At 36.3% G+C, this 18,650-nt stretch overlaps 1 protein-coding gene across 6 annotated transcripts in view; it reads right to left on the bottom strand.

Moving 5' to 3' along the window:
• Nucleotides 1-528: 528 nt before the first annotated feature.
• The window catches only part of IPO11 (importin 11), a 106,789-nt gene continuing 88,667 nt past the window's right edge, over nucleotides 529-18,650 (bottom strand). For all 6 annotated transcript variants that reach the window (XM_035553676.2, XM_035553681.2, XM_035553677.2 and 3 more), the window contains 3 exons: nucleotides 13,915-14,010; nucleotides 9,814-9,898; nucleotides 529-911 (listed from right to left, as the gene is read on the bottom strand). In XM_035553676.2, the coding sequence (XP_035409569.1) occupies nucleotides 747-911; nucleotides 9,814-9,898; nucleotides 13,915-14,010 (346 nt within the window). In that variant the 3' untranslated portion in view covers nucleotides 529-746. The remainder of the gene's footprint in view (nucleotides 912-9,813; nucleotides 9,899-13,914; nucleotides 14,011-18,650) is intronic.

The raw sequence follows: 18,650 nt of genomic DNA, 5'->3' as shown, positions 1-18,650 counted from the left end.
ATCCTAAAGGGTCTGCTCTAAAAATCAAATGTACTCTACAGATTTCGGATGTCCTTAATCTTACAAAGAGGATGCTACTCAATCCTGAATATATCATAGGACCCACTTCTACTAAGACTGGTAACTTAAATTGCTACAGTACACATGAACCCTATCAGCTTGTGAGAGAATTCACATATGGTAGGATTTTCTTTTGTAAGGAAAAGAAGTATTCAACTTCTTCAGCCTGGAAGCTTAGGCATATACAGGTTTATGTGTGCACATAATGTTTAACAATCTTCAATCAGAAACTGTTTCCTGTTGAAACAGTTCCCTACAGCTGCAGAAAAATGTTGTCACAGGCAATTAAGAAGTATAAGGCTGAGAAATCAAGGTATTACCACTGCATAAAAGCAGCTCCAAAATCAGATTCTGCTCCTCAGTGTGGAATCAAAAACACTTCCTGTTACTATTAACAGCAGAAGAAACAAAGAAAAAAATAAACATATTTCCTTATACAACCCATCATTCTTCATGCACAGAAAAATCACACAGTCATGAAACACTTTGTAAACTCTAGCCAGGACCCAATTTACATTTATTCTTTCAGCCGTACAGTGAGAAAAAAGAAATCTGCTTTTTCTTTGTGAACACATTATTTTCAGCTTTCAGTAGGCTCTTTCATACAAGAGGGAAGGTTAGAGTTTTTTTTTCTTTTGTATCTTTTGAAAGGAAAATTGGACATAAAAAATCTTGTTTTCGCTTATTTAGAAGCCTTGTAAAAATTCTTGTAGCTGTGCAACTACTTCTGTATCCACGGTTTCCATAAGTGCATGGAAACCTTGTTCTCCCAGCAATTCCTGCTGTGCCTTTAGCTTCTCATAGACGAATTGCTGCAACGACACAGTGTGCACGGGGTCCTTCAGTGCAAGCTGTGGAAAATGAGAAAAAAAAATATAAGAACACACTTGAAATACTGCAAGTACTCATCTCTCTAATAATCTGAGCCCAGGAAAGAAATCTACATTTCTTTGTAATTAATTGAGAAACAGAAGGAAAAACTATAAAAAAAGATCAAATTAATTATTATCAAAAGCAAACGTCAGCCTAACACTATTTGAAACAATAGTCTCAAACCATGAACAGTCTGTTGTAAAGTTCCACCCTTCTATAAGATAAAACAATTTCAAAGCTGCTTTGCTGAAATGAATTCTGCTGAATAAATTCTGCTGAAATTCATTCTGCTGAATGAATTCTCCTTAACTCCTAAGAAACACATCAGATGTGTTACCATGATAAGCACTTTAGATAGTGTATCAACTATGATCAGTTATATTTTATTAGTAAGGAAACAAAGAAACTAGTTCAACTAGTGCAGCACTAGACTTATATGACAAGATCTGGAAATAAAAATATTTACAGTTAGGTCAATATTTACAGTTAGGTCAATAGCTAAAATAAATTGTTCATATGCATAAAGAATAGACACACTTCTTCAGTAGCAGTACTTATATAACAATCTATCCAGCTGAATTATACAAATTTCTTTTAGGCAGGGACTGACAGAATATTTGTCTATTTTACACAATAACTGCAGAAGAGGTAAAGAAGGGCTACACTGACAAAGGATCAATTGTGAAGTCAGAAGAGAGGGGTGGGCTAGCTAGGGACATGGACAGGTATACAGCATTTGTCCCTCAATCCACCAGGGTGGATGAAGGGGAGGTGAGGACACCTAGAGCTTGCAGTATCACAAAGCACTAGGATATTGAAATAATAACAAAATCACTGCAGATGCATGAGCTTCTGCTTATCTTAGTATCAAAACCAAACAACACTACTATGTACGCTGGAAAGTCAGGAAATAACATATAATGCTCGGTTTCAAAGTCCACTGAAAAAGAAAACCTTCTGAGCCTGTATACCCTGCTATGCTATTTCCAAAGAAACAGGGCATACTAAATGCAATAACTATATTTTGTTTATTCCTTTTTATTCTTATTTCACAGTCTATTGCCCTAGTCTGTTGCATTATTACAGAATTATCTTAGCCGCCACTATGTAAAAATCCAAAGTGAAAATTACACAGGATTATTGCGACAGGCAAAAGGATATTTCCAGTAATGTACATTTATTGATCAAATTCCTTTGTTGGGTTGAATCAGAACAAGGAATTACGGCATTTAATTCTTCTCTGACTACAAGCTATGGGATACAATTAGCATCGCATGGGGATTTATATCAATGGGAATGCAGTATCAAAAGTATGCCTTCTTAAATAAGCTACCTGGCCTGACATATGAGGTTGAACACAGATGCATTGTTTCATCAGTAAGAGTACAGGTATCTACTGCCTAATACAGAGTTTTTATTTTTCCAGAGCAGTAGTAATCATAGGTCACTCTCAACTTGTGAGCTGCGTCTTTTTTGTAACATTAATGGATGAAGCTACAAAATCTCTAAAGAAAAAATCTTACTGCATATTCATAAATAATTCGTGCATACCATAATGTTGCATGTTTTGAGATACACTGGAATAAAATAAAGAGAATTTTTTCTGTTTTGGTATGACAGAAAAAAAAGGAGTATTTGAATTTTAATAGGGGGTGGAAGACATTAAGATGTACTTATCTATTAAACAATACTACAGGCAAAACATAGGGACATACTGATAGGAACAACCATATAAGCACAGGACTTCTTATAACGTAAATACTTATTATTGCCTATTAGTGGTTTGTTTCAAAAATAAAAGCAAAGAAAGAGTAGAACACCCTGAAACATTGTAATTATCACAAAAAAGAAGTGCTAGTCCTTCATCTTTTTAATTATGGTCACATCAACTTTCAAGTTGTAAACCTCATCATTCCCCCTACGTTCCTAACACTGTCTTAGCCTTTGATCGTTCACCATTTTATACTATCCATCTATTTTACATTTCAAAGGTGAGATATGATCTTTTTACTACTTATTCCTAGCACTTTATAACACTAGCATTTTATAATGTTATTTTAATCCTAACATTGTATAACAATTTTTTAACACATTCTTTCCACTTTTAAAAAGGGGACTAATTGCAGTAAGATTTTAATCTTTTTTGTATAGTAGTAATTCTCAGTAAATGTAGTCTGGTTGCTAGAATATACACAAACTTTTCAAACTGAAATACTGTAACGTAAATTCTAAACTACGTAGTCCAGATTTACCAAGGTGTACTGAGTCCACATTGCAAGGGTTTGGTACCATGGGGGCTGCAGAGGTGGCCTCTGTGAGCAGAGCTCAGCAGCTGCCCCACATCAGATCAGAGCCAGCTCCAGCTGGCTCCAAAATGGACCTGCCAGTGGCCAGAGCTGAGCAAGGGAGAGACACTGATTGGGTGTCTGGAAGAAAGGGAAAAATAGTGCTGCGCAACAGCAGCTGGGAGAGAGGAGTGAGAAGCAGCCCTGCAGCCCCCCAGGTGAGTGCAGCAAGAGGGCAGGAGGTGCTCCAGGCACGCAGCAGCAGTTCCCCTGCGGCCTGTGGAGAGGCCCCTGGTGGAGCAGGCTGTCCCCCTGCAGCCCATGGGTCCCACATGGAGCAGATCTCCACGCTGCAGCCCCCCCGTGGAGGAGCCCCCGCTGGAGCAGGTGGATGTGGCCTGGAGGAGGCTGCGGCCCATGGAGAGCCCCCGCAGGAGCAGGCCCCGGGCCAGAGCTGCAGCCCGTGGAGAGGAGCCCACGCAGGAGCAGGGGCTCTGGGGGGAGCTGCCGCCCACATGTGGGGGACCCGTGCTGGAGCAGTTTGCTCCTGGGGGATGGACCCTGTGGTACGGAGCCATGTGGGAGCAGTTCTTGAAGAGCTGCTGCCTGTGGGCAGCCTCCGCAGGCTCATTTTGGGAAGGACGGCATCCCGTGGGAGGGACCCTGTGTGGAGCAGGGGCAGAGAGTGACCATCAGGGAGAGCAGTGGAGATGAATCACCACGGAATTAGAGCCCCCAGTCCCCACTCCCCTGTACTGCTTGGAGGGAGGAGGTAGGAAAGTGTGGATGGGGGAAAGTTGTCTTACATTTGTTTTTAGTTCTTGCTGCTCTAATCTCTTAGTAACAGGCAATAAATTACATTAATCTTCCCTATATCTGTTTTGTCTGTGATGCTCAACATTGGTGAGTGATGGGTTGTCCTTATCTCAACACATGACCCTTTTTTCATGGTATTTTCTTCCCTTGCTCTTTTGAGGAGGGAGAGTGAGAGAGCAGCATGGTGGAGCTCAGCTGCCCACTGGTGTTGAACTGCCACACAAGGTTATATCCTTCAGTAGCAGTTAGCACAATCCATGGGGTTAAAAAAAAAAAAAAAAAAAGACCATCTTACCAAGCAAAGAAACCAGTTTCTGAACAATTTTCTTTTGTTAATGAATGACTGTAATTTGGAGCACATAACACATTCCTAGTTAGTTTCATAGCTCACAACAGTCAAGCATGTACTGTAGGAAATATTGCACAGAAAAACAGGCATTGAAACTGCAATGGACAGGTCTTCTCATAGCTGTGACCCTCAGAGCAGCAACTAGATTAATGGCATGTACTACATACTTGCCTTGGGAAACAATTCTAAAAAGCTGTTTGTTAACGACCATTTTACTCACAAACCAATTAATAATCCACAGATGTAGTCAACTAAATGACTTACGTGACCCTACCAAAAATCTCTTCTGAAGTACTCATTATTATGTGTGAAGACAGAACAATTTCCTGAAAATATCAACTTTAATTGTTCTATTCTTCTAGAAAACATTCCTCCACGTGACAATTTCATATTTACAAAGTATATTCCCTGATATCTAAAGAAAAAAGATGAAAACAAAGAAGAAACAGACTTCAAGTCAATGGAAAAATAAGCTTCTAATATTTATAACCGATGTTTACTAATAAGCCCCAGCTTTAAGTCCATTTTTTCCCTAATTTTCACAAGCTTCTAGAATACAATTATGCATATAATGCTATTCTAGCACACAAACAGTGATTTTCAATTTCCAGACAGAATTGCTGTTTTCTTTTGAAATATAAGGTTTGAATCCTTGCATACTTTTGCAAAGCTCATTGGAACTTAAAATCTGAGCGCTTGCTAGCATCTCTTAATTATACTGGTCTTCTCTAACATCTCTTTGAGGTGCTAACACACTAGCACTTTTCAGGCGGCAGACAGCAATTCCAAAGATCTTTTGAATAATCTCTGCAATACTACTGAAAAGTAATTGTATAAAAATTTGTTTAGGTTATTGCAACAGGCATAAATATCTCCCACCATCTGTTCAATATAGCAACACTGTAAGCCAGTAGGGTCTTTTATAGTATGATTAATGCTTGCTGTCATAAGCACCAGCTAATGTTTCTAAGCCAAATGGGACTTAGTCTTTTGACTTAAATTCAAGGAGCTAAATACACTAATTTGATTTCATTCAGATCATCACATCAAAAAATATTTTGAGTAAACTAAATTTGCTTTCCTTCTACTTTACATTTTCGGAACTTGTACTCAGAACTAACAAAAATGAAACAGCTTAGTATAACTAGTTTATAGATAATATTAAACAATCAGCTGCAGTCTTAGCTGAATAATCAAGCAAAATGATAGTTTGGTAGAACACTAAACACTCAAGCTCTCATCTTTCATCTTATAACACCACCAAAAATGCTGCCTCAGGTAGAAGTCTCCCCTGACCAGAAGTCAAGTAGAAGTCTCCCCTGACCAGAATTTCACCAAAGTATTCAGGTACACCTCAACGCGTATATATTTTAAAACAAAAGTCCCTCGACATTAACAGTGGAAGTCAGTAATCGAGTCTATAAATTACCTTCATTATGACAAAATTGTAATAGTACCTGGTTTAAGAGATGACCTTTCAGATGTTTTCAGCCAATTCTACCTGATTTTTCGAGGAACAATTGTCCTCTTGAAAATTAAGTCTCTGGCTTGATAAGCACTGAGCATCTAACATCAGTCCAGCTCAAACAGCCATATCAATATTAACACTGGCTATTATTCTGCAAACACTAGGTCAGGGACAATCTTTGAATTAAAGTATGTATGTTGTGCTCCTAGTTGTGTGGCTCGACTTTTTTTTTGATTGAAACACTCCTGATACAGACAAGACCAAAAAGTACCTACTTCCAAATAATAATAAAAAAAATGTAAAAAATTCCAACAGTTTCTTCACCTGAACAGCAAGCTAAACAAAAGCAGCAGAATTTTGGCAAGGAAACTTATGTTACTAAAATCTGCTTTAAGATGCTGAGTGAAAACCTTATTTGACTAGCTTTTTAATATAGCTACTTTACAAATTGATCTTGAATCTGGACATGGGTGCCTACTTTAAGGCTGGACTCAAAAAGCAAATTTTCCACCTCACTAGTTGTAAAAAGCAGTTTGAATGGGAAAAGTAGTACACAGGTCTGGAGAAAAAACATGCCCCATACCTCCAAAATCCACTTGCCACCATCAGACTTTCTGCAGAATTATCGGTTTTTTGAAACCAGTATTTTGTCAGGTGGATCTCTCCGCTCAACGTCTTTAGACAACACCATCAAAAATCATACCATTTCCAATACATTGTTATACATCATTCAGTAGTACTCAATCAGTGATCTAATCGCTACAAGCAAGTCAATGGAATGTCATTTAGAATGCAAGAATGGGTAATAAAAGTCTAATAAAACTCAAAAAGTTTTTTGGTGATATCCTGAGCTAAATTTTTCTTGACAAGGTTTCCAGAATTTAAAAGGATCTCTTCAGTTTAAAGATGAACACTGATACTAAAGAAAGCAAGAGTGGCGGACATGAAATATTTACCAAGATAATTAATATCTTCAGACTGTGAAAGACTGGAAAAATGATTTAAGTTGTGTTATGTCCTTTACATTTAACAATGATCTCAGATTATAAAATGGAGATGGACAATATGAAAGGTTTTTCACAGACTTCTACTAATGTTTTCTCACAGATTTCAATGGGCCTTGCATTAGACCTGTGATTAACCTGTAGATTAAGTGTATACTGAGAAATTATACCACAAACAGTGCAATAATAGTATTGTTTTATCACATAAAATTTGATCGTTTGACTTATTACAATGTAACTCATCTATTTATTTTCCTCAGAATATAAAGTCATGCTTTAACCAGTGTCTTTCCACAGTAGAGTAAAAAAAAAAAAAAAAATACTCCCAAAGCTTTACACATAAGCACATTATTTACACTTAAGATCATCTAAACAACGTGCTACCATGGACAAATTTTAAGTTTAAATAAAATTTTAAAGGAAAGTAGTTCATTTTTCTTCCCTGGTTTCAAATAGACACCTGAAAAAGGTTAACTCCCTTTTTGAACAACGATACTGGAGTTCATCAAAACATACACACCAAGGGCACATAAAAAAAACATTTAAGTCTATATACTATATGCAATGCAGGGTCATGAATCAGTCTCCATCTATCCATATTTTCTTCAACATATTTACAAGAAGAATAAAATATAGCAATAGCTGATAAATGCTGATTAAACAAAGTTATCACAAACTTCTAAAGCACTGTCTAGCTAAAACTGTCTTTAGTAATTATGAGCTATGCGTAACTATGAAGAGAGGTAGCAATGACAGGATAAAGGGATAGATCATAGAAGAATATCTAGACCCTGTGAAAACATCAGGAAGTCATACTTAGCATGGACCTTGACAGCTTTTTCTTTTCTCTTTTTTTTTTTTTTTTAAATCTTTTCATTAGTGCCTTATGAGGTTTAAACTCTGAACCCTGCCATAAAAGCTGCTGATTCAACACGTAGAATATGTAAGAGGGTATAAACCTCTTGCAGTAATTAGATAGGAGACTGAAAACTTTCTTAAATCAATTACAGATTCCTGTTAGGTGGGTCCTGATCTTCCTCTTTTCACCCCAAATATTTGTTCACATCTTTGTTTCACCAGAGGTATTTGCTACTGCATTTGTTATAGATATCATAAGAAATGTGTGTGCTGATGCTATTACATATCTGAAAAAGCTTCCAGTACAGGTGGATGGGAATGGTCCCTGGTGCTGTTTTGTTTTTAATCCAGTTTTGCAAATCAAATGCCAGTTGTACTTTCAAAGCCCAGTGTCGCAAAATAACCAGGATTGGCACACTCCTACTACTAGTAACTGACCCAAATCATCTGCATCATTTTTGCTACTGAAAGCAGAACAATTTGAAATAAACATTTGTGAGAAGTCTCAACTTGTGCACCATCCAGAAAAATTTATAATGAGTAAATTCAGCTGGGATTCAAAATGAATTTCTAGCAGACAATCCTAATAACTAGAGTTTGTTTGCTTTAACAGCTGTGAGAAATTGCAGAGAACAGCATAAGAAAATAGTGAACACATTAGCTGAAAAAAATGACAGTAGAGAAGGCTCGAGTCTGAAACATATCAGGAATAATCATCTAAGTATGAGAATGAAGAGTGAAACAAAGAAAGATATTCTTATAACGGAGGCTTGAAATGAGAGAAACAAAGGATTTTCATAATACTTAGGAACCTAGAAAACACAGAAACAGTGGAAATAAATATATCTAGATTATGAGATAAGAAACACAGAGGAAGCTGCAATGTCTGTGTATGATAATGTGTTCTATGTAAAACTTCCAAAGACACAAAGGCTGACTATGTGTTCAGGTTGAATGTTAAAGAACAGTAGAGGAAAAATCACAAGCAATTCCTTCAAAAAAAAAAAAAAAAAGAAAAAAGGAAAGTTACAAAGGGAAAATACATTTCCCATGTAAATTAACACCTGACTCGTCATGTCCTTACAAGTTCTGGCTCTTCATTACCCAAGCACAGCCATTTCTCTTTAATCACAAACGAAAACTATTATCCAAACGGCCAATGAACTTTGTATTACGTATGATCCCAGTATAGTTTCTTCATTATGACTGTGTTAATCAACACTGTACTGGTGCACTGAATCGTTTAGGAGGTTAGAATGATACTGGTCATAAAATAATGACCCCTTTTCACTTCTCTTGTACATCCCCAACGATGGTAATTCATATTAAATCTACAAAGTCACAATTTCTAAATGCATACTATACTATTAAAGTCAATCTATAACTACAAAATTAAGAGAATTGTGACTACAAACTTATTAAAACTTTAGCTAGAGAGAAATAAAATCGGGTATATTCGAAGAATGCTAATAAAATGGAAAGACTTTAAAAATCCACTTGATGTTTTTAAAATCTGATTACAAAATCCAATGTATATGTATTTGTATAAGTCTATACGTATAGATATGAATATATGGAGCCCTGTATCTTCAGCTATCTCAATAGATATATCTATGTATATATCTCAAGATATCTGTATATATTTTATTTCAGCATATGAAATCCTCATCAGATTTACCTATATAGATACCTGCATAGATACAGATAACATCTATCTAGATTAGATATGTACCTAAAGAAACACCACAATTCCTAAGAACGAATACTATAATTCTGCAACAAACTTGGCCTACTATGACATATCAGTAAGCTTCATCTTCCTGCATTTTTCGATAAACCATTTTTAAAGCATCTCAATTTTACAATGTCCAAATTCTGTGAACAGATGATGTTTACTTTGGCAACATTTTCTAATACTCAAAAGGAATGCAGAAGCATAAATGTTGTCGCTGCAAAGTTCATCAGAGTTTTTTCTTTTTTTTTTTGATTCAAGAGATGAATTCTCTAAGAAAAACAGCTGAACCAGATCCAAGTAATTGAGTCTCATACAAGTGAATTACATAATCAGTTCAATAATTGATTAACAGATCTAAAACTTACAATTTTTTTCCTTTTGTCTTGTTCTGTGGGAGGTTCCTCATCTTCTGTAACTTTGGGCTCCTCAAAATGAGGCATCAACATGCAGCTAAGAATGGGAATAAAAATAGTTTGAGTACACACTATAATTAAAATTTATTTTAAAGCAGTTTTAAAAACACGGGACAGATAGGAGGAAGTTTGGAAGTCTGGCAATACCTATTAACAAGGCAATACATGCCTGTGGAGATAACACATTACTGCTTAGTCAGTAATTTGGTTGCTGCCAAATTTCACCTGACTTTCCTTCAGTGGAAACACATTTAGACTCTCTCCTCTGCCAAGATGGTAACTTCTGAAAAATTTGTCTCAAATTGTAACTGATGTCTGTTGAAACAGTTGAAAATTAGCCACCAATTTAAAACCTATTCAAGTTTGGGAGAGACAACCAAACTTGGCCACTTTCTAGTGCATAGATGTGTATTGTGTCAGCATGTATGTACTTACCATTTTTATATCAGTACTGCATTTAACAGTAGGTTATTATTGTTATGATTATTTTTCTTAAAAAAAAAGAAAAGAGCTTGCATTTAGAAGTTTCCGTGGCATCAAATTTACTGCTGATAGACATCTCTTCTGTTAGATTGCAATCTTTTATAATTTTCAGTAGTGTTAGGCAACTAGTATTCTATACTACTGTTTAATATATATGCTTCATAATTGACTTATAGACAGAAAAAGATTAAGACAGAATTTACTAAGTGAACAGATACTTTCATTTTGCAGTGGAGTTCATCATGACTAGACATTTTTGTCTTGGCAGATCAATTCAGAAATCATATTCAACAAGAACAAGCCTCAGGAAAAGAAAGTCTGAACAGATATATTTTATCTCAAGTTCTTGTTTAAAAATGCATTTCTGCATACAGAAAACAGACCAAACGGGTTTAAAACACGTAACATACAAAATGTAATGTCCCTAACTAGAGTTTCCCAATCTTTCTAGGTGAGTGCTATATAAGCACTCTGCATTCTGTCAGTATGAAAATCAGAGTGGCACATACACAAACCTGTAGCATTAACAGAATCAGCAGACATTTCTCATTACATTCATGCTTTTCTGTGAGATCTTTAACAAGAGAATCTGAAATCTATTATGATCATTACTATTGGTTCAAGACAAAATCTGAAGGACACTGAACAGTAAAGTTTTAGGTGCATAGAAATTAGTTAGCTTTTGTTTCTAGGCAGATACAAGGCTTTTAAACTTGTTTTTCTGTTTTGCCCTGCGCCCAAGTGATAGGTGACTGTATGCACAGATAATAGCCATATTTTAATTATTGTAGTAGGTATGAAAGGGGAAATTATGAAAAAAGGTCCAAATTCCAGAGATTTTTTCTGTCTTTTCAAATAGTTTGTATAGACTTCATAAAGCCATTGGTGAAAGTCATCCTCTAGCAAACATGTTTTCCATTCACGTTGCAATCTCCATGTTGGAAGAATGCACATAAATTCCACCACTTTACCAATTCTTCTTCCTAGAAAACCTGCTTTAAGAACTGAAAGGATGTAAAATCATTCTGGTGACAGCAACTTGCCACCATGTATTAGTAATGTTTTACGGCAAGAAGGCCAAATAAACCACATATTACAAAGCAATAGGACAAATGTATGTTATTGCTCATTTTCAGCCCTATACTTCTCTACTATACATTCTACTAGAAGATGAAATAATCCTGTGGCTAAATTGAATAATTTTCTTTAAAGCATATCTGTTACTAAAATGAAAAAATTTGTGATTATATATGAAAACATTCATACTTGCTTAGAGCTGTATGAAATGCTTGCTAAGCAGCATGGCAGAAGAGTCAAATGCTAACTCAGAAGCTGCTTCCAAAGGAATTAGTCCTTTCAAAAAAAATACAGTAAATCACATTTCCTCTCACCTCATAAATGGTATCTCTTGCAACTCAGTGTATTATGAAAAGGAAGACAAATGTCAATTGCCAAAATATACAAAATTATATTCAAATTGAAGTCTGAAAACTTAAGTTCTGTAACCATAAACAGTAATTAAAAAAAATAAAGAAGGAGGTAATACTTTTTTTTTTTTTTTTTAAAAAAAAGCAAGATGATAAGATTGGGAAACCTGCAAATATTGGCAAGACAATACTAGAAGAATGGAATGCTCCTCTTTCCAGAAAATCTGGAGGTCCAAAAAGATTTCTTCTAATTACCATTACAATGCAAAATACAAGTTCTAGAAAATCCATCTGACTGTAAGCTCTTTGCATTGTAAGCCAGGCCACTGTGTTATCGTTTTCAGACCTTGAGCAGAATCCCATCTATAAACTGGCAAGACCTCTACCTCTGCCTTTGTATTTGGAAAGGCTCCTCCAGAACCTCATTCCTCTAACTACAACACTTTCTTCAAATTCCCAGTGTAAAGGTACCCAGGGTCAGTTTATACGCAAGCCAACACTATCATTTAATTTGTAGTTTTCCTGTGCATATTTACCCCTGCTCCATCCTTTATAAGCTGCAGTTCTATGTATTGCTTCAGCCTTCATTTTCCTGTACTCAACATACAAGTTCTATTAGCCTTTCCCCTGAAGTAAATACTAAGAAGCTACACGTTGTGATTTCCAGTGAGGTACATGATTTTTTTTTTTTCCTCCACCAGTTCAAGCTTAAATTCATTCTTCTTCAACCTGGAGAGATGCAATAGCAGACACCACTCCAGATGAGTGCTTTTACTTTATTTACTTTCAGATGATTTGGAAAATTTTAACACAAATGTCAGAATCTTTTAAACAGCCCATTCGGTACCTGTTAACAGAAATATATCCTTGGTTCAGTGTGACTGTATTTTATAAAGAAAAAACAACGTCAAGAGTTTAGAAATGTACAGTGAGACGTTCTACAGGCCTTCAAGCTTAAAATATAAAATGAACTAGGACAAAGTTTTATTACTTTCTATGTGAGAACTCCTTCCAAAAAGTGTTGGCAAAGCAACATGTTTAGAAATAGAAGTGACTCTATGGTGTTGTCTCTGATAGTAAATAAAACATCACCACAGCACATTTTCAGACTTTGCAGATAAATCTTATATACTGATAAACAGTTCAAAGAAAAATAAATGCCTAGCATGGGTCAGCACTTTTGCAATCAATTTTTGGGCACAACTGAGGTTTAGCCTGTATGAACCATTCGCACACTGGTGCACAGGCCACCTATTTTAAGGGGAGGAGAAACTAATAGCACATATGCAGGCTGTTCTGTGCCAGCTGGCTTCAGTGACAGAAAACACCCCCTTAAGCATTTAAATAATTAGTCCAGGTCCAGGTATTCTGTCACCAGATAATTATCCGAAAGTTAGAAAATGTTTGATTTTTATCACACAGTAAATAATATTATTAGAATATACTTCTCGGCTTGACTTCTCTGGCTTTGATATAATACCTCTAATAAGCTGGGAGTTAGTAGTAGATGAGTGAGTGTGATTCTGGAAGCACATTCTCAGCAACCCTGAATCTTCCCACCATAAACAAATCCCCTTCTTCCACCTCAGGAAGCTGCCCTTTCAGGTATGCCCTGTAGCATAACTTAACATACTCTGGTATGTTAAGTAGAACAACTGAAGACCATGAATTCTGCTTGAGGAATAGGTTTCCAAGTGTCTCCACACCTACGTACACTGGGTACACTCAATGGATATGAGGCACTTAAAAAAAAAAAATAGTTAAATGCTGGATGTCACATTCAAAGAACTGTGCTATTGTTGAACTATCAACAGCAATCTTTATTGGAAGATAATCTTAAATATAAAATAGTCAAGTGAGCAAAAAGCAAAAGCTAAGAATATGAGTATTTTAAGCCATCATTTAATAATTTTTTAAAATAAAATTCTTTCCATTTTCATTTTATGTTCAGCCCCAAGTATTTTTCTTAGAACCAAAAATTTGCTAAAACTTTGCCAAAAAAAATTTACTATCCTGCCAAAACAGATTCTGTTACAGAAACAGACTCTTATGAGCATGTCTCAAATGCCTACAGAGTTTTCCCAACAAAACACCACATATGCAAAACTATTATTAAACACAAAAATTAGATTTTTCCACTTACTCTTTGTATGTTCCTGTTTCAGGATCTTCAGTCATAACGTCATACAGCCCTTCCAATGTAACGTGGATGATACCACAAAATTTATCTTGGATAACACTGGAAAAGAACAAAATTTATTTTGGATAACACTGGAAAAGAACAAAATTTCTCTTGGATAACACTGGAAAAGAACAGGAAAGTGACTTAGCTAAAGGAACTAAACAGGAAATTTGCTCAATAACCGTAAAGCACAGTTAATGAGCAGTGATTTCATTACTTACTGCTTAGCTAAGCATGCTATCAAGCAGCTAATTCAATTTTTATTTTGATTACATAAATGACCTAAAGTCACCAAAAAGATGCAAGTAACATTCACTTTAAAAAAAGATTAATAGAATGAAGTGTTGCATGCCGTCATTGAAAACCTAAAAGTAATTGCAAATAATTGCATAGAACTCCAGAAATGAGCAGGGAATCATGTTACTGGCTTATCTTCCTAACACATTTGCACATTTTCTCCCATTATGAATTGATGAAAAACCTACACTGCAAACTCCTGAGCAAAGAGCAGCGTGTAAAGCCAGTACGTTCCCCTGTTGTCTTCTCTCTTCAGCTTTATGAATATTTAACCTCCACTGTTTCCACCCACAGAAGCCAATTTTCTTAACTAGACAGGTGGGGACAGGATTCATCTCTGCTTAAACATAGGCATCTCCTGTCACTTGAAATACCAGGTTATTTAAGACAACTGAAAAGGGCTGTCAGATACTGCCAGGGACTTTAAAAAAAAATAAAAAGAGAAATAAAAAGAGATGAGGACTTTCCTTTCTGCAGCTAAAGGCCAGGCTGGATACCCACATATATCCAAAATGACCCCTACATTTAGACACTTATCTCTGCCTTGAGAAAGAGTGCCTGTAGCCTAAGAAGAGCATAGAACCACAACCTCCCAGACTCACTGAGAACGTAGTTGCCACCAACTTCTAGTTAAACAGAAAGCAGCTGTGATTGCTGTAATTTCTGCTGATTTCCCTGCTATTCTGGGCTTGACTATCAGTGCCTGAACTCCTGCTCTGTGAATTACAAAAGGGTTAAGCCACATTGCAAGTGAAGAGATGTTCATCTTTGGAAGACTCCAAAGTTTCCAGCTGTAAGCAGCACAGAAACAGTCTAACTGGTGATGGTAAACATCAACTCTTTCCTGGTTCACTGCTCTTGGCTGAAGCATTATATTAGCCCCATTTTGGAATTTCAGACTTAGTTTTCCCCAAAAGATGCAGCTGGTGCCTATTATGCAGAAGCAAACAGGTTCCATATATGTTTAATGATACTGAACACAGTGTGTTCATGCTAGTTTCATCCTTTATATTCTAAATATGTTACTTAAAACTGCTTAGTCAGCTCTGTTCTTTAATATTCTTTCATTCCATTTTTGTATTTACAATATGATCAAAACCAAAAGACTGGATAAAAATACAGCTACTTTTACATTAGTTCTATTTGATAAATTCATTTTGCAGACATACAAAGTTATAAATATAAAACAGACTATAGAGCAATAGATTGGAAAAAAATAGGTAGCAAGTTAGAATATTAAGCATACAAAATGTGTCTTTTCTATTTGCTTTGATAAGATTATGATTCAGCTCAGGACCATTTTGATTTCACAGGATTATTTCTTTCTGTTTGCCTGGCTAAAGTCAAATGCCAGAAATTGAACTGAATTTTGAATGAAGAAACCTAAAACTCCAGCATTCTCTGGGATGAAAACTGATTCAATTTTCCTTCAGACTGGCTTCTTATTGTTCATTTACATTTTGAAAGAGACTTTCTCCCTTACAAACAGCTTCAGCTCCTCATTCGAAGAAGAAAGCAAACAGCCTGCAGACCACTGAGAAACAAGCACGGGCTATTTAGCAGCCTACAGAATAAGGCCTCAGAGATAAGGGACTTCTTCACCTGAGTTAGAGATTCCTACAAAGCACACCTCCCATTAAAGCTCTTTTGCCTCATACTTTGTAAAAAACACTTATCTAGGAAAATCCCTATTAGCTTGGTATTTTCCACTGTGAGAAAGGAAACAGCTGTCCTCACATTTATTTCAACAGGAACCTGGGGAATTCAACCAAGAACACTTTGCACCCTGGAGGAGCAAGCTATGCTCTGTAAGCATGCACTATTTTAATTAACAGTACAGGTTGCTATCAGCTACACAGTAGCTATATTTGCTCCTTTCAAGCCTCATGAAGAATCCCTAATTGCCAGAGAAATTTTGTAATTTTTACTGGGGAGGAGGGAAGGGAGAAAGGTGTTTGACACTACAAAGGCACAGCCTTTTCATCTGCTGCAAGGGCTAATTATGGTCAATCTACTTGGGTGGGGGGGCGGGGGGGGTTTACATTAACCAAGATGTAAAACATATTGTAAGCATAGTACTCATTAACTGTTCCCTATTCCCCCCACAAGCTTGCAGATTGATACGAGAAGCACACAGAGAGGCCCTTTCAAGTTACTTCTGTTTCCAGCTTCTTTTTCCCCCCTTCTCCTTTTTCCCTTGAAATGGGACAAAGCTTCTTCCTACCAGATACAGGTAGTTGCAATGTTTATCAAGTATATAATCATTAAATAATACTGTTTTTATAATGTAAAATACATATGAGGGAAAAATAAAGGGCCTATGTTTACTGTGATTTGAAAAAAAATCAAACCTGGATTAAAGTTCAATGACAATACAAATGAGATACTAGGTCTCATTTTCATAGACGAGGAGGAAATAGCCTTGCAAACCAATCAAATATCTTTTAAGAAGTCTACAGGTTGTGTCAAGAAACACATTGGGAAGTTGTATGAGTGGATTCGGAAAAGAAAGGGACACTGTATTTTAGATTAAAGCTGAACTGTTGATACTGCTCATAGTAAAACCTCAGCTCAGAAGGAAGGCAGTATTTAAGCAGTTACCCCCTTCAACTGCATCCAATCCAGGTCAGCAGCAGAACAAAGAACAGCATAAAGGTATGGTTTATAATTACCCTAAGGTTTCCTAAATTATGGGAACAACAGCTAGTTTGGTAAGCAGCAAGAATTATCAAGAGACAGGCCCAGAACCAGGTTTATAAGATTCTAACTGACAACCGCATAGAAGCTAACCAGTCTAGGATCCAGTTCCAAAGATGCAATTGACACATTCGTTATTATTATAAAAAGGATCTCTTACACTATCTAAAAAAAACCACTTTGTCTCTACTGAAAAAACATCACAAACATTTAGGGTAGCTTGAATGTGAATGATCTCAAATCTTTCATTTCAAAGCTTGCATATTCTGTCAGATAAAAATATTGAACTTTTTGCAAAGGAAAAAACACAGACCACATATGTTGTGATTAAGTAGTAATATACCTTTCTCATTCTGTTTGACATTTCCAGCTCATTCAGCTACTTTTTCAGTATTTTTATTATCTCAATGTTTTATACAAACATTCAGAATTTTGAATTTCATTTACATAGCTACTGTAAAAAAAAAGTTTTACCATCAGCTTAACAAAACACATCATAATAAATAGTTAGTGGTGCAACTGTTATATAAGTAAATAAAATGGTCCTTGTGTCCGCTACAATTCTTCCTCAGTCTACCAGGGAGGAAAAATTCCCATTGGAAAACACACCTTTCTCCTCTAGACATTAAAAGGAAGAGGAGGAAATTTTTTCTGCTTTTCTGTTTGCCAGGATGAAGCAGCAAACACCAAAAAGAAAGGGAGAAGCTTCATTTCATACCTTTACTGGTGTACACTTGTGAAAGATTAATTTTTTATTCTTATTTCATTAGCCAGGGGAAGAGGTAGAAAGGGACAAATGGAGATTAGACACATTATGAGCAATGTAAATGAATTCTTTTTTCTCCCCTAGAAGTTGCACTGTGCTATGAAGCTCCTAAAATGGTAATGACACATCTAAAATGATATTTCCAGGGTAATCCTATGGCTGACCGCAAATGTGATAATGAACTTTACAAATGGGAACCTAGTAAGGGACTGTGACTAAGTGACTAAGTGGAAACTTATGGACCATTTTGCTTCATGAGGGAAGGCACTAAAAAGAATTCTAAATGGATTCCCTAATGATTTAAATAGTTAGGCCATACGAATCACACGTGTACATGAATGCATCTATTGCCTAGTAGGAACACCTAACTTTAAAAGCTGCTAACTGCCAAGGGCACTTCCCTGCAGATGCACAATGTACCTCTCAATTCCTTGCTACAGTGAAACACAAAATTGTTAGCAAGACAGATATTAGAGGATGACTCTTCTCCAGAAGATGTTGTCAACTGCCCCAACACTCCTTCCAGACACAACTCTTAAAATATCCTTTTACATTCCACCACTGTAGATTGTGAGACTCATGCCTGAAAAACAATTCCTACAGGAGCTTTCCATCTACAGGTGGAAAGGAGACACGTTCAGGTGGAAAGGAGACACGTTCAGGTGGAACCACAGTCTTCTGAAGAGAGCAGCCAGGGAACACAGAGCCTAAAAACAGAAGACCCATCCCTCACAGATTTGAGGATTGGGCTTGTTTTGTGCAACCTTCATCCACTCTCTCTCAAAAAAAATCCTCTCTTATATGGACACATTAACATTTCTACTGATGAAAAGCTGGTTAACTAGCTTTGACTGGAATTATCGCCTGGGTGCTAATAAAGCCCATTATTACTGAAGACATCCATATAAAATTGAAAATTTAGAAATACAGAACTTAA

This window comes from Cygnus atratus, chromosome Z (assembly GCF_013377495.2).
Source record: "Cygnus atratus isolate AKBS03 ecotype Queensland, Australia chromosome Z, CAtr_DNAZoo_HiC_assembly, whole genome shotgun sequence".
NCBI lineage: Eukaryota > Metazoa > Chordata > Aves > Anseriformes > Anatidae > Cygnus > Cygnus atratus.
This window is presented reverse-complemented; position numbering and strand designations above follow the sequence as displayed.